The 16,325-nt window shown below is 51.0% G+C and overlaps 1 protein-coding gene across 2 annotated transcripts in view; it reads left to right on the plus strand.

Annotated features, from left to right (window-relative positions):
* CAPZB (capping actin protein of muscle Z-line subunit beta) overlaps nt 1-15,002 on the plus strand; it is a 162,656-nt gene extending 147,654 nt beyond the window's left edge. The window contains exons 7-10 of one of the 2 annotated variants that reach the window (XM_043995416.1): nt 9,078-9,143; nt 10,320-10,396; nt 11,513-11,625; nt 14,124-15,002. In XM_043995416.1, the coding sequence (XP_043851351.1) occupies nt 9,078-9,143; nt 10,320-10,396; nt 11,513-11,615 (246 nt within the window). In that variant the 3' untranslated portion in view covers nt 11,616-11,625; nt 14,124-15,002. The remainder of the gene's footprint in view (nt 1-9,077; nt 9,144-10,319; nt 10,397-11,512; nt 11,626-14,123) is intronic. The other variant, XM_043995417.1, reaches the window with a different exon arrangement.
* The last annotated feature ends 1,323 nt before the right edge of the window (nt 15,003-16,325 follow it).

The raw sequence follows: 16,325 nt of genomic DNA on the forward strand, positions 1-16,325 counted from the left end.
TGGGGGAAAGGCCTCCATGTTTGGAGTTGGACACCTGGCTTCAAAGCTCATCCCTGCTACTCTCTACATGTATGACCTTGCAAATTATTTCATCTCTTTGGGACTGCTTGGTCCCTGTGGTCCTTTCCTGCTCAGAATCCTGGAATTCCCTCCCTCCTGCCAGCATAAGCTCTGAGCGGCTGGGAGATGCCTCTTCCAAAATCTCCCATGGTGACATGTTGGTGCGCAGAGAGGTCAGGCCCAGAGCCGCTGTGAAGGAGCAGGAGGCCCGTGATATAGCCAAGTTCCTAAGAAGGATGGCCCAAGGCAGGGTAGCCTTGTCCACAGTGAGACTCTGGAGCCAGTGAGTGTCTGAGGCCACGTTTGAACGCAGGTCTTCCTGACTCCAGACCCAGCATTCTTTCCACTGTGGCCCCCAGATGGAACATGGACACTTCAGAGGAAACTAGAATGCAAACTCATAAGATGTCAACTTGGAGGGCCATAAAGATGTACACAGACCACCTTGGGAGGGCTTTAGAATATAGAATGTCAGAGCCAGGAGGCCCTCTGGACAGTGTTTGAGCTATGAGGGACTTTAGAGATTAACTCATCTAGCCAATGCCTCGTTTTATGGGTGAAAAAGCTGAGAAGACAGTGACCTGGCCAGGGAGCTCATTCTTGGCCACACTGGGGCTACAACAGGTTTCTGGACTCTTGGGCTTTCTGTATAATCCCTTCATGTAGGAGCCAGCTGGGATGAGCCACAGCAAACTTGCTGGGTTCCCAGACCTTTCGACCCGTTTTCCAGGCTCGCCATGATGCTGAGACAGCGGTTTGTATTCATGTTAAATCAGCGACTCATCCTGCAACCATTCCTTACTAAGTAGCTGGCACAAGACAAAGATAACTCAAGCATGGCCAAGCTCACAGGCTAGCAGGGTATGAATGACCCTATACCAACACTAGTGTTTTGAGTGGCATCTGTTAGTAGTGTGGCCACACAAACAGGGCACTGCCCCTCTGTCAAGGGAGGGTCACCATGCCTGTACTGACCTCTTTCAGAAGGGTTGGGACACTCAAAGGAGCCCTTATGTGGAAGCCTACGAGACAGAAAGCACAACCTTTCTGAGGAAATGAATCTCCACATTGACCTCCTCTTGAGGCTAGGGGAGCTCTCATGGCGGGAAGGTGGCTTTCACATGGCCCCTCGGGGAGCCCAGGCCAGAAAGAGAGGCTTCAGGCTGTGGGCTGGTGAGGTTCAGGATCACCGAGTGCTAGTAGAAATCTTGCTGCTGGCTGATCATTGGCCAGAATAGGAACACCCCCTGACCCATACTGGGAGGTACTTCAGTGACTACGTGGTCACCACTGGGATGAATCTGACATCCTGCTGGGCCACCCCTCCGCTCTCCCTTCCTACCCTTCCTCCCTCCAGATAGAGGCTGACACCCAGAAAGAAGTATAACACGCCATGATTAGGCCCTCCCTCTCCCTTGGGGCAGAGTCCCCCATTAAGCTGACCCAAACTTGGGTGGAGACCTGGAGTGATTAGAATTATTGCTTCCCTTTCCCTACAAGCACTTGGGCCAAGAAGGGCACTTTGGTTTGGGAGCTGCATAAACAAGGATGAGCATCCCTGGCACTGTGTGCTGGGAGGCCAGCTGGGCCCTGTTGAACTCTCAGCCTCATTTCTGACCCTGCAGGCTACCAGTAAAGATGAGCTGGAAGGCACGGCAGCATGCGTGAACAGCATCCTCTGCTCCCACTGGAGAGGAAAGCAGGGCATTCATTGCCCAGCAGAGATGGAGGTCTGAAGCACCACTTAACTGGTGAAAGAAACCCTCCGAAGTCACACTGGGGAAGTGGTCCAGGGGCTGTGGATGCTGTGCAGTGAGCTCCATCACGGGTCCTCAGTAGTTTATCTGATTTCCCTCATTCCCATATCCTTCTTGGAGAGAAAACAAAAGGCTCATATGTGACAAACCCAAGACAACCCCCCCACAACGTGGCCTAGAGACAAAGCAGAGCGTGAGGCAAAACATTTCTGCTAATCCTGCCCCGTCAGAACTGTCCGGAGGGAGCTCTCCCTGCGGGTGAAGCACAGTCATCTGTCTTGTCAAAGCTGCATGGGCCCAACTCTGAGGACAGGAGAATCTGGAACACTTCACCAATGTATTCCACTGGTGCCTCAGCCTAAACTCCTGAACACGAAGCCTGTTAGGCCCAGCCAGGCTGCAGAGAGACCTGACTGTGGACCACAGCTCCATTTTCCAGAGGTCAGCCTAGGGGAGTGCCAAGAAATTCATCAGTGAGTTTGCTGTAGTGTCACTTTTTGTCCATAGGAACTCTCAAGACCATCACCTCAACTCTCAAGGCTTCCTTCCTTCCTTCCCGTATCACTGGGGGAGTGGTCTTCTCCCTGAAGATGACCGAGGAGCTTTAAAAGACATTGGTGATCTCTCACTGTGAGACCCTAATGTGGGGGGATGAGGAGATGGGGCCAGGTGAAAAATAGATGTAGCAACAGAAGTGCCAGCGTGTTAAAGAGGAAGTTGTATCACAGGGTCACCCAGTGTGACAGCTGGAGATGTGGGAAAGGAGAGAAGGGATGTCTCTGGGGAGGGAGCCAAGGTTTCTGATCCGGGGAATGGCTCTGCAGATGTGCATTTGATGTTTTTTTCAGACTCTAAATATTGAGCAGTGAAGGTGGAATGTTCTGCCGAGTGGGGAGATTAGGCCAGTCATTTGCAAGCTGAATTCGCTTCCCGCCCAGCAATAGTCACCCCGTGATATATCACCAGGCAATAAAACACCAGTGGAGACCCCTGGCCATTTATCATAGCAGGAAAATCCTCTCTGACTTGTGCTAGGCAATTAGGCAAAACCATATATTTTCAACGAGCTGGAAAAGTCCATTACCCCTTCTTCCAGATGTGGTGGAACAAAGGGAGGGCTGGGCTGAAGGAGAGGCAGGGAATGTGTTTTTCACCAAGGGGAGTTTAAGGACTCCAGCTGTTGTCATGTCCCTAGTGTTCCATAGAGTTGTCTAAATTCAAAACTGCAACACGGGGACTGCCTAGGCTGAACCACAGTGGGCATTGATGAAAAGACCAGTGGTTGCCCGTGGTGAGACCTTGCTGCTGGAGATGTTGGTTACCTAGTTCTTGGTTGAAAAGAAAGAAAAGATACATATTAAGGAGGAGAGCTCAGGAATCATGTCTCTACACAGAGAACTCTAAACTGACCTCCAAAACTATATGACAGGGGAGGGGGAGGGAGGGAAGGGAGAGATGAATTGGGGAACACCATTAATTGATGTTAGAAATAGGGGTGATGGGGCAGCTCGGTGGCACAGTGGATAGAGCACCAGCCCTGGAGTCAGGAGTACCTGAGTTCAAATCCGGCCTCAGACACTTAACACTTACTAGCTGTGTGACCCTGGGCAAGTCACTTAACCCCAATTGCCTCACTAAAAAAATAAAAAGAAAAAAAAAAGAAATAGGGGTGATGGAAGTGTTCCAGCGTGTCTGAGAATCACATTGCAATTTGTCTCTGGGGTGTCTGTAAAAGTGAGTTGCATTTTACCTATCCTGGAAGCTGAGCCGTTTTTAGCATCATCTAAAATGTGTGTCCAGGTCATAATTTTCCTTCATTTGTCTTACATCGTGAGCTGGGAGAGCCCCAGCATCCTGGAGAGCAGATACAGTTATTCACTAGTGTAATCCACACGACATTGCACAGTTTCTAACCAAGACCTTTTCCCAAGTCTCCCAAAATCTGGCAGTAAACAGTTGTCCACTCTACTCGATCAGATGGACAAAGGCAGAGAAATCCAGCGAGGGGGAAGGAAACCAAGCGGTGAGCTCTGGGGATAGGAAGAAGTGGTGCAGAGCAGCCTGTGAAGCAGAATGAAGACCAGGCCTTTCCTCCGTGGTGACTTTAGTGACAACGTAGTTGAGCTTGCAGTCAGTGCAGGGCCTGGCACACAGTAAGCACTGTGTAAGTGCTAGCTGTTCTCTTCTGGGGGCACTGTGCTCAGAGAGCTGAGAAGTGACCCTGCAAAGATGGGCACTGTTCTCTTCATCTCCTGGGAAGTCCTCCAAAGGCAGGACTTTTGAGAGGGCGGTTGATTGGGGGATAAACTGGTGCTGACTTCAGACTCAACTGGAATCACCTCGCAGAACATCTGTGCGTCCACAGCACATAAAAATGTTTTTCTTCTGGCATCAGCTTTTATAAGAATGTAATAACATATGCATAGCAAAAAAACCAGTTCTATTTTTGGCCAGTGTGCATTGCCAGTGAGCTGACCCTGACCAGGTGTAGAGGGGAGTCAGCAGGAGGTGTCAGTGGGGAACATTTGAAAACACATTTATGAGTGCCAGGATCTCCCTGCAGCTCCTCTGGCCCCATCACCCCTGCCCAAAGGAGAGTTCCAAGGCACCTGGACTCTGATCAAGTTAGGGTACTTTGCCCCACTGCCGTCAGAAGTGCTCTCAAGGCCGCCCACTGTGTGGAGTAAGAATTGCTTCATTTGTCCCTCTCTCTACCACTTCTGCAATCTCTTCCGAGCTTCTCGGTATTATTGTAATAGAAATCTGGCCTTGGGATACTTCTGATATTATGAGACAAGGAAGAGGCAGATAAATGGAAAGAATGAGTCAACCATGTGAGTTTGCCCTTATGATCAGGACCTTGTGCCAAGAATGCCGTCCTGACTCCAGTCCCCTGCTGTTTGCTCCCCTGGGGCCCTCGATTCTATCTTGGCCTCTGCCCTTTCCCTCGGGTTGCCAGGCATTGGATTGCCAATGGAGCCTGGGGAGGCGCCGGGGGCGGCATGTCTGCTGAGAGTGGTGTGGCTTCTCTGGGCCAGGCATGCCTTTTTTTTCCAGCACCCAGCTCTTGTCTTCACCAGTCATGGTGCCCCCCGGAACCCCACAGTTATCCAAGCTTTCTTCACTGTGCTCCTAGGACACAAAAGCCAGCAATTCCGTTTTAAAGGGGATGCACACCACCCCTGCCCCTTGCTCTCTGTGTCCTCACCACCACCACCACCCCCCACCCCGGAATGTTAGCTCAACATATATTTGAATTCATTGTCTAGGAAATCAGGGTTTATTCATCAGAAGTTTGTTCCAACAAACATTTGCAGCCCTGCATAGTGTGACATGTTAGACCAGAAACCCTAGTGAGCTCAAGTTAACCTTTTAGCTTCATGTCTTTGAGAAGAGATTTTCTATCCTTAACCTATCGGTTAACCTAACTCCATAGAGGGACATTTCCCAACATCTAGCTTGGCCTGTCAAGGGCTCCTCTGTGGGGGACCTATCCCGTCCCTTCTCTGCCTCAAGAGTTGCCCAAATTCTTCTGAAAATCCAAATCTCGAAGGAGTTTTATCCTCCCATAATTTGTCTAAAGAAATAGTCATTTTATATTCTGCCTTTCATTTCTTTTTGCTTTTTAAAAGTATTTCAGAAAAGCCATTCTGACAGAACTAAGGCTCTTAGTGTCAGTCCCAGAACTGGCACAGGCTCTAGAGGTTTCCTAAGTGCCCCAGGGCAGGAGTCCTCTCAATATCACCCCTGACCAAGGAGAGGTCATCCAGCGTCGGCCCGAATACCTCATTCCTTTTCTCAACAGCTCATGTTGTTAGAAAATTCAACCTTGGTGGTATATATGTCTAGCTGGTCCTGCCTTCTGGAGCTGCATGGCAGAGGCCTCTGCCCTCTACCTGCTTTTCCTTCTGGTCATTGGACAAAGGAATGTTGTTCCTCGAAGAGTCCTCTCTCTTTCTCTCTGACTTTCAGCCATTTCCCCCCAGCCGGGGGGTGGGGGGCGCTGTTTCCAGATCTTTTACCATCTTGGTTGTGCTCCAGCTTGTCAACGTGTTCTTAAAACACGGTGCCCAGAACAGAGCTGTTCCTCCGCCAGGGATGTGACCATCACCATGCTAATACTTAGAACACTGGGACCTAAGCTTGCATCAGCCTTCTCAACAGCCACGTCACACACGTATTTAATCAGATTTGCAGAGCCACTCAATAGAATAAATGCAGAATCTTCCAGGCATGGGTCACACAGCTGGTAGGACTAGGAAATAGCCTTTGCAACCCAAACTGATTTTCTTTTCACTATACCATATTGCCTCTCTTACTTGGAAAATAATAACTGAGATCATCTAATCAGCAAATGATAAACCAAATGGTTCCTTAAGCTCAGAGACCTTAGAAATCTGGCTTTGGGGTGGCCTTCTGGTCATGGTGTGCAGCCCCTGAACACTGACCCCGGAAATCAGCCAATCCATTGATAGGCACAGAACCTGTCACAGGTTCTGTCCTTGCTGGTAAGGTCACAACTGAGTCAGGTCTTCAGGCCTGACATCTCTGTGCCACAGCCAGCACTGGCCAGTGGTGATGGGGCTCTCCTCAAGTGGTACCATTTTATGTGCCCCTTGTGATTCGTGTCTTAATCCATCCAGTGCCACCCATACAATCCATACCTGGTCCGCCCCAGTCTTGACTTCCATCAGATTGACATAGGAAGGAGGCCCATCCAATATGTTAGGTTCTCCCTTGAGGTCTCCCCTTATGTCACATGTATGAATTCTAAGATTGTCTGCTTTTGGCCCATCTTCTTGCCTCATAGGATCATGGATTTTGAGACAGCAGGAAGGAAGTGAGCATTAAGCACCTGATATAAGGCAGGCACTGTGCTAAGGTCTTTACAAATGTCTGGTTTGCTCTTCACAGTGACCCTGGAGGTAGAAAGTATTACTATCCCCACTTTACAGTTGAGGAAATTGAGGCAGGCAGGTTCAGTAACTTGCCCAAGGTCACATATCTAGGAAGTATCTGAGACTAGATTTGACCTAAGGACTTCCCTGACTGCAGATGCAGCAACTCTGTTTGTCACCCCCGTCTTACACTTGAGCCTATTGTCTCTCCTGCCAGGATCTTTCCTAATCGTAAATCTGTCTGCCAGTGCATTTGCTCTCTTTCCCACTTTCTGTCATCTCTATAAAAGGTTTGATAAGTCTACTTTCCTTCTCCTCATCCAGGTTGTTGATAAGAATGTTATTGACCAGTACAGAACCAGGATTTGGCTGTATACCATGAGTGGCCTCGCTCCAGGGTGACAGGCTTTGGCTAATTGTTCAGTAATTCGTGGGTGGATTTTGCTGGGGATCCCTGTCACACTTAATGGTTTTGATTTTCCAGAATTCCCCCTTTTTGAAAGATCGCAGCAGTGGCTCTGTGGTCACATCTTCCTGTCTCTCTGGGACCAAGGAGGTGATTGGTCTGGGCCTGGAGACCTAGCTTCATTTGTGATGACTGGCACTCCTCACTTTGCCAGGCAGAGGGAGCTGCCTCGCCCTCCTTGGTAAGGAAACAGTGGTCAGGGGCAGGTAGAAGCCTGAGAGGACCAGGTAGCAGATCACAGGTCAGTCTGAATCAGTAAGGGGCCATGAGAGTGTTGGAGTAGGCCTAGATGGAGGCCATCCTGCTGCCCTCTGACCTGGCTGGGACACGCCTAGAATATTGGCTTCTGGCACAGTGGCCACATTTTAGTGAAGACCTAGAGAAGCTACCACAGTGGTAGGAGAGCTGGAGGGCCTGGGTCTAATGGAAGGCAGTTCAAGTGGAGATTCCCATCAGGTGGGGAGTGATGAAGCAAACTAGGGTATATTAGAGGGCCATAAGAAACCATTGATAGGAGGAATAGACCGAAGCATGGACTGATGCAAAACGAAGTCAGCAGGACCAGGAGCCCAGTGGACACAGCAACCACAGGAGTACCAACGGAAGGAGTGGCCGCCACAGCAAAACAGCTGAAGTCTCAGCTGGGGGCTGTGATAGCCCGGGGGCCTTCGTTACGTGCTGACTGTGTGCTCAGACCATAAAGGAGGCGGTGACCCTTCCACGCCAGCACCTCCGAGGTGAAGGACCCTCCCGCCGTCTGCTCTAACCCGCACCTCCACAAGAATGCTCCCTTCACATGACAAGTGGCCACCTGGGCTTGGCCTGCAGACTGCCAGTGAGGGGGGGATCCCTTTCCTGTGGCAGCTCTTCCATTGGGGGTCACACTTGTTGTGATACATCCACCCCAGATTGTTTTCTCCAACATGGACTCTGTCTTACTCTCCGGGTCCCGTAATGGCCATTGTGAAGTTTGGGTCCCAGGGTTCTTGTTATCCAATTCAGCTCCTCCACTCATTCATTTTATCCTCTTGGACCCCAGACTTTCTGTGTCTGTTTCCCCATCTGAGAAGCAGCAGAATCAATTCCTCCCCTGCCCCTGCCAGTGGCAGTGCCGACAGGGTGAGGATATGCTCCAGAATCATCCACTACCTGGCTTCCATTCAGCCCTCCGTGTGATGTCTCTGTGATCCTGGGGGCCAGGGATCTGCTGCCTAGCTTCTCTGCTGGGTTACTTTAACCTGCCCCAGAGGCCAGTGACAGTGAAGATGACTTCTGAAGGTCCCTTTCCAGAACGGATCGACACTCAGATCCAGAGACTCAACAAAAATGTCCAGTCTCAAATCGGTGAGGCTTTGGGATGCTAAGGCTCCTCTTTAGGGTGGGGAGCCTTCATTCCTCCTTTCCCTCTTCTCTCCCCTTCTGGTCTTCGTCTGCCTTAGTGGGGACATTGCAAAGGTTGGGGTGTAGATGGAGGGGAAAACAGTTTCGATTATAACTACAAGAGCTGCCTCCTCTGCCTCATCCCATCCCCACACCAAACCCACTCCTCTGCCTGCCCTGGTACCTACTTTACCTCTCCAGTGCCCCGCCCCAACTCCTAAGGCTTCTGAGTAACTACTGCGTCTGAGGTGTGTGTTGGGGAAGGTGGTAGGTTTTAGTCAGGAGAGACTTGGAAGAACATCTGATCCAAATCCCTCATTTCACAAAAGAAGGGAACATATTCCCAGAGGTTTAGGGACTTGTCTTAAGTCACACAGGGGACAGTAGCACACCGAGGTTTTGAGCCTGGGCCCTCTCTTCACTTAACCCAGGATTTTGATCAACACCAGGCCATTTGCATGGATACCCTTTGCAGTAATGCTTTGCACTTACCTGGGCCCCTCTGTATTTTTACAGATGGAAAAAGATGAAACCGTGTGTGACTCTTCCCCACATATAGCCAACATTGGACGCCTGGTAGAGGTGAGCACTCAAAGGGTCTGGGGCTCTGTTGGTTTGGGCCTCTCCAGGGGGGAAGCTGAGCTTGACATTACCAGTTTGAGCAAGTGGCTTTTGGTGCTTGAGTCCGGGGTGGGTGAAGCATTTCCCCCACTCCCATGGCCAAAGAGGTGAAGAATCTCTCATGGCATTGTGAGCCCCCAAACCTGCTCGTGACTTTCTCTAGAAGCAAAGACTTAAAGCTAGGAAGGGCCTAGAGATAATAGTTGAAAAGAACTTGGCACAGTGTTTGGCCCATAGGAGGTGCTTAATAAATGCTAGTTTCTTCCCCCCTCCTTCCCCTCTTAAAGAGATAATTCCATTCAACCCCTTCATTTTACAGAGGAGGAAGCGAGGCAGGAAAAGTGACTTCACCAGATGAGCAGGTCAAGGGTTAGAAGTTTTGTCTGTCTTCTCTCCCCTTTCTCCAGGTGCATAGCAACCCCAGGAGTTGGGGGGACTTTAACCCTGGGAAAATTCTCCCCCATCCATCTGGTTGGGTGTGGGCTGGACCACACATGACAAAGTCACCTTCTCCCCGTGGTGTCAGTGTGGAACTGGTTCCCCCAAGACTTTGGCTACGTTCCCATGAGCTGATGGGTTCCTAGTTTGTTGAATGAGAATGGAACCTAAAGTTACTAAGAAGAAGGGCTCTTTGGGACTTTAGTAATTTAGAGTGGCTCGGTCCAAGCCAGGGCTCTTCCTGTTCCTTTCGACCTCACGGCAACAGAAGAAAGAGAGCTAGTCCCGCATTTCCACTCACCAAATACTTATAGACTATGGACTCACAGGCCCAGCATCTCAAAGGTCTTGACTAGTATTGGCCTTCCCTTTGTGAGCCCCGGTTTCTGCTTCTATAAAATGAAGGGGCTGAACTAAATGGATTCTGAGGTTCCTTCTAGCCCTTGTGTTCTGGGATGCGCTTTTTCTTCACCACTTATATAATTTAGCCATGTTAATCACGGGGGTTCCTAGGAGTCTAAATAGGTCATTGGCTTTTGGAACTGCCCATTGGCCTTAGATGAGGAGAAAAAGGCTTCTCTGTCCTGTGTGTGGGCCTGAGCTTCTCTCCAATGGTCATCATAGGGGTGAAAAGTCTCTGGATAGATAGGGCTCTTCAGTCTGCCACCATGACTCCCCACTGACCGTTTTCCTTCTTAGGATATGGAAAATAAAATCAGAAGTACGCTGAACGAGATCTACTTTGGGAAAACAAAGGACATTGTCAACGGGCTCAGGTAACATTCTCCATCTTTTTCTGAATTCTCACTGGTGTTGGCACTGTCTTCCCTGGCCCATTGGCCTTCCTCCATCTGCCCAGGCCTGTGCTGGCAGTAGGCAAGTAGAGTCGAGGCACAGTTGGTCAGTGGGCCTGCATGGACCCATCTTGTGGCTGACAGCCAGAGCAGGCCCAGAGGGTGTTGTGCTCAGGCAGCCGCCCTGTGATGGAGCCTCATCCCTAGAGTCCTCTCTTTGCAGAGACAGTGAGACCATATCAACACGAGCCACATTCACAAGGCTTCTTCTTTAAGTGCTGACTGCAAAGCTAATGACTACAAGTGTAAATTCCTTCCACATTTGACTCCCTGGGCAGTACTGACCAGGGTAGCTAGGATTTAGACTGGGCTTACCTAAATCATTGCTTTATGATTTGAAATGTAAAAAAAATTTCCCCTTGAGACCACCCCCCCCCCCCTCCCCCTGCCCCTTCAGCCAGCCATCTCCCTGGGAATTTTCCAGTCCCCAGCTGGGAAATCCAACCCCACCAGTCCTGCCAGCAGAGGAATTTTTCCTGGTGCCTTGGCAATACACACCTCCTGCTGCTGTTAGAGGGACTTAGACACCCCCTCCCCACTCCGAACCAGCACCCCCAGGGTTGGGAGAGCTCCCTGGTCCTGAAGCATAGTACTCCATGGTACCCCCTTGTGACACTCCCGCCCCGTGGGGACCCTGCCTCCAGGCAGGTGGCCAGCATCAGAGCGCACCTTCAGTGGACGCCAGCAACTCTCCAGGGCAGTCAGCTTCTGCACGGGGCCCAGAAGACGTCTTTAGTTCCCCTTCCCCTTTCTTCTGCCTGATGCTGTTGAAGCCCTCCCTGTGGTCCTCTGGGAAAAGGCCGAGCAGGGCTGCTCAGCTCCAGACTCATGCCCGCATCCCTTGCCTAGGAAAAGGCCTTGGCCCGGTTTCCCCTCCTCTCTTTCTCCTCCTCTCGTTTTTCTGACCTGGGTGTTTGTTTCCGCCCTCCGTTTTTCCTTTGCTCTCTGCAGGTGTCTCTCCTCTCTCTCCCACCCCCTGTCCCTGGGTCCTTGTTCTTGGCCCCCTAGCTTCACTTCTTTCTAAACTGCTCTCTGTAGATCTATTGACGCTATCCCTGACAACCAAAAGTTTAAGCAGTTGCAGAGGGAGCTTTCTCAAGTGCTGACTCAGCGCCAGATCTCCATCCAACCCGATAACTAAGCCGATCCAGGTACCCGCCTGCCCGCCCGCCGCAGGGGCGCAGGGTGGCTCCTCACTAAACCCCGGGCGGTCTTTGCAAATAGCCACTAACCTCCCACCTCCAAGGGGGGCTGATTAACAAGCGAGCACCTTAATCCCGCAGGCTCCTGTTCTGTCCTCCAGCCGTGTAACTACTAGACGCTCTCCAATGGGGGGGGGGGGCGTGCATGTGTGTGTTCATCGAGTCCACTCCGGTCAGAGGTTGGGATGTGGAAACTCGGTCATCTCAGTGGGGTGTTGTTCCCAGAAGGACTGGCTGCTCTTGAGCCAGAAGCCTTGAGTGAAGAGGCAGTCCACGTTCTGCCTCCCACCACCTCCATTTTCTATATCATGGAGCCGGAGGAACACTGGGTCTGGTTCATCTTCCGGTTCTGCTGCTTGGTGGACTGTGTGACTGAATTCAGTCATTTCTGCTCTTGGGCTCAAGTCTCCTTTTCCATAAGAAAAGTTTAATTCTTAGCTCGTGGTCTCATTTCTCCACTCGGCAGCCCCCTGATCTGCAGACTAAGTCTTCCTCGGGAAAGCAGAACAGCTAAGGCTCAGGCCCGTGAAGCGCCTTCCCCAGGATGGTATAGGCTGGATGGGTTAGAGCCCATCACTTGACAGGCCTCCACGTCACCTTGCCAAAGAGCCATCAGGCTCTGGAAGTCAGGGATGTTTTAGAGAAAGGCATGGCCACAAATCAGGCCCACTTGCATCCTTTCTCCAGATCCTTCACCCAAAAGAGAAGGCAATAAGCAATGTGGCCAATGTGGCCAGGCCTGCCCTCAGGGAGTCTGCTCTTGACCAACCCTGCTTTCCTTGTGTCCATCCCCCTGGGGTCCAGGGCTGACTTCAGAGAAGGTGCCACCATCTGTCTTAGCCTGGCATCAGGGTAGGCAAGAAGGCCGGTGCCCTTAGCAGTGCCCCTGCAAGCCCTGGTAACCTTATGTTACAGGGACTCCCCTGAGAGATGATGTTGATGGCAGGAAGCATCTCCAGAGAGGAGAAGGGGGACAGTTAGAAACAAGAAGTATCCAGGAAGCGAGCTCTGCAGGACCACCCAGTATGGAGCCCAGTGTGCTGGGGGATGGACTCCCCAAAGCCCCGGCCTCCACCTGGGCCATGGGGGGAGCTGGCTCCAGACCAGCTTGAAATGAGCCAGCTCAGGGCAGGTGGGGTAGAGCATGTGAGCTTCAGGCATCTTCTGATGAACAACAGTCAGGCCTTGACCCAGAGGTGCCCCTTTCTGTGGCACCTCCCCTCATAGCTTTCTTCCCCAACTGCAGTTGAATCCACTCCTCTTTGGCCTTGCAGAAGCTCCAAGCCTGTTGGAGAGCCAGTCTAGGACATCCCACCATGGGCCGCAGTCATCAGTAGCTGCCCATCGTCCCCTCTTGTGCCCCCAGGCTGCCCTTCTCCCAGCTCCTCAGACATGCTTTGACTTGGACCATGAGCCCAAGGGCCCTGGAGCCTAATTGTTTGCCTTGGCTCATGGTGCTTTTTCCCTGGTGTTTCAGCCTGAGTCTAACTGAGGTGGTCTGCCTGTGCATCCCACCCCCAGAGGCAGCTGGGCAGAGCCTCAGGAAGAAGTGGGACAGGGGACCGTCTTTTCACAAAGGGAAATGGCCGTCATGGAGAAGGACACCCAACCAGAGAAGGGCGGAAGCTTGGAGAATTCCCACTGTGGGACTCCTGGGCAGGGCAGCTTTTCTGAAGCCATTGGTGCCCGTCAGTCACTGGGGAGAGTTGGAATGGTCACAGAACTGGTGTTTCCCAGCAAGGATTCAGCTCAGCCGTCCCTGTCAGGGCTTTGGGCCTTCTGCACAAGGTCAAGCCTACACTAATTCAGAGTCAGGCACCCTGAAGCTCTTCAGTTCTTAGACCACAAGTGTGTAGTCTCTGAGACCTGGCATCAGCAGTCAGGCTGGTGAGACCTGTGAACTTCCTTCCCAACAGAAGCAAGATGGAATTTTTTTCCACCTAAGTTCACAGACCCCTGATATCTATCTATGGACCCTTGGACCCATATGCAAAGTAACAGAACCTGCCTCTCCATCACCCCACTCCCCCCACCCCCCCACATCCTGGGACTCCCAGGAGAGCATGACGTTGCTTTTGCCCTAGAGCAGAGGGTCCTCCGTTTTAATGCTGGTGTTCTCTGAGCCTGCACCCTCCCCCTCAGCTCTGAGGAAGGGTCTGAGGGATGCTAACAATTGGGGAGGGGGCGGTGCTGAGCCTTCTCTCCCAAGAGTGATGTAGGTAGAGAAGTCCAGCCCTCAACTCCTGAGATTGAATGTCTCTGAAAAAGGTGAAGCCAGATCTCGCTTCTCCCTCACCCATGCCAGGGCCCTGCCTGTCCCTCCTCCTCCTGCTCCTCCTCCCCTCTCCCCCTTCCTGTTTGCTCTTCCTCCCTCCCTCCCTCCCCCTCCTCCTGGCCCAGGTGTAGCCTAATCCAGGGTGTGTTTCTTTTCCCTTGCCTCCCTGCAGGTCTGTGCAGACTTTTGCAGACAAATCAAAGCAAGAAGCCCTTAAGAATGATCTGGTGGAGGCTTTGAAGAGGAAGCAGCAAAGTTAAATCCCTCCTCCCGCTAACAACCGCTGTGCACTCACTAGATTCCTTTCTTAGAGAACTCTGCCTCGCCACCCTCCCCGTGTCACGTAACAGTCCGCATCCGAGCTGCGCCAGCTCTCCCGTCAATAAAGCTGTATAAGCCTTCTCAGTCTGAGGCCCACTTTCCACCACATCTTCCTCCAAGACCTTCCTTCTGGGCTTCCAATGGGGAGACCACAAGTTGTTGTTGGGTTGGGTTTTTTGGGGTTTGGTTTTTTTTTTTTTGGTTCTTTCTTCCCTTGATGTCCCCTTCTCCTCCCCGTCCCCACTCCATTTCTAGGCAGCAAACACAGTCCATCTTGTCTGTCCAGCCTGCCCTCCCACCTTTTTGTTACATTGGTGTAAAAAATGTAAAACAAAAAAAATTTATGAAATACTGTGGTGTGTGAAAGGAAAAACTGGAAATCCAATTCCACGTGTGTGTGGGAGTTGTTTGGGGTGGGGGTGGGGGGAGCCAAGAGGGATTGGTGAGGGAGGGGAGGCAGCTCTGAGAGGAGGCTGAGGTGGGTCCTCAGTGTTGTTCTCTAGACTCACCCCCAGTCCCAAGGAGACGCTATTTTCGGGGGAAGGGTGGGGGGGAGGGAGCGGGAAATCTGCTTTACCGTTCTGCTCTTCTATCTAGCCTGAATCCAGGCGCTTTTCTGTCGATTTTTATGGAATGCAAAAAGGGGGGTTTTTTTGTTTGTTTTATTTCGGTTTTTTTTGTAAAGCTTAAACTGAAAAAAAAAATTAAATAAAAATAAATCTACATCTTATACTTGAGCCTCCATACTTAAAAAAAAAAATCTAAAAAAATAATAAAAAGAAACTGCGAAACAGTAACCATCTACCTCCTTGATTTATTACCTGGTCCTTCTCTCTAGCCTGTGGATTATTCAGAGTTCTGTGCACCGGTATCCGCGGGAATAGTTCTAGAGTCCAGACCAGCCTTGTCCAAGGCAGAACCCCTCAGTGAGCCACGGGGAATGAGCTCCCTGCTGCTAGAAGTCTCTGGACCTGCCCCCAGTTCTCCCACGCCTGAAGAGCAACTCTCTTACCTTGGGAGGCCATGCTAAGAAGGGGCTCTTTCCCAGCAGTTTGTTGGGCGTGATCTGGCCAAAATGTTGATCTTTGGGGAATTCCTTTTCCCTCTGTGCCCTCATGGGATACTCACAGAGGGTTCAGAGCTCAAAAGGGACCGTAGAGATTTAACCCAAAGCCCTCAGTGCAGCAGATCCAGGCCCCGTGAGGCGACGGGTTAGATCAGGTCACAGAGCAGGTCTTCTAATCCAGAACTCAAGCTGTTCTATACACCACAAGGCAGCTCTGTTGCTTTCATTGACACTCCCAGTTTATCCCCTTTTCTGTTGTCTGGCCCACACCTCTCCTTATTTTCCACAAGGAAATCTAAATTGCCAAACTCTAAATACAGTTGGTCTCCATTTCCTCTGAGCAGCCTAGTAACCCTGTCAAGAGAAGCAATAAGGTTAATCTGGCATGACCGACTCTTAAGGGTCACCATCTTATCTCCCCTTTCCAGATGTGCACTAGCCATTCTTCTCAAAATAGATTTTAGCATTGTGTCATGAACTGGCGTTAAGCTCAATGGCCTCTAGTCAACCAACTTCTTTGTCTCTTTAAAATTAGGATTCATCCATCTCCAGGAGATGGTGGGTTACCCTTTCCTTTCCATAAGCTTTTTTGGGGGGGGGCAGTGAAATGAGGGTTAAGTGACTTGACCAGGGTCACATAGCTAGTGTCAAGTGTCTGAGCCGAATTTGAACTCAGGCCCTCCTGAATCCAGAGCCAGTGCTTTATGCACTGTGCCACCTAGCTTCCCCCTCCATGAGCTTTCAGAGATCATTTGCAGATCCTCCGCAGTCCCACCCAATTCCTTTGAGGAGTCACAGGTGTCTTTCATCTCGTCCTGGTAGCTTGAACTCATCAACAATGGTCTAAGAGATCTCTACTGGCTCTATCTCCCCATTTCTCTTGAGTTTGAACCCTACCCAGTGAGCCATTTTGTTTGGGCTCTGTTCTAAAGCTCACTGACCCTAAGGAAGAGACAAAGTTGAGATAAAAAATGGTCCTTTGTCCTC

This window comes from Dromiciops gliroides, chromosome 3, assembly GCF_019393635.1.
Source record: "Dromiciops gliroides isolate mDroGli1 chromosome 3, mDroGli1.pri, whole genome shotgun sequence".
Taxonomy (NCBI): Eukaryota; Metazoa; Chordata; class Mammalia; order Microbiotheria; family Microbiotheriidae; genus Dromiciops; species Dromiciops gliroides.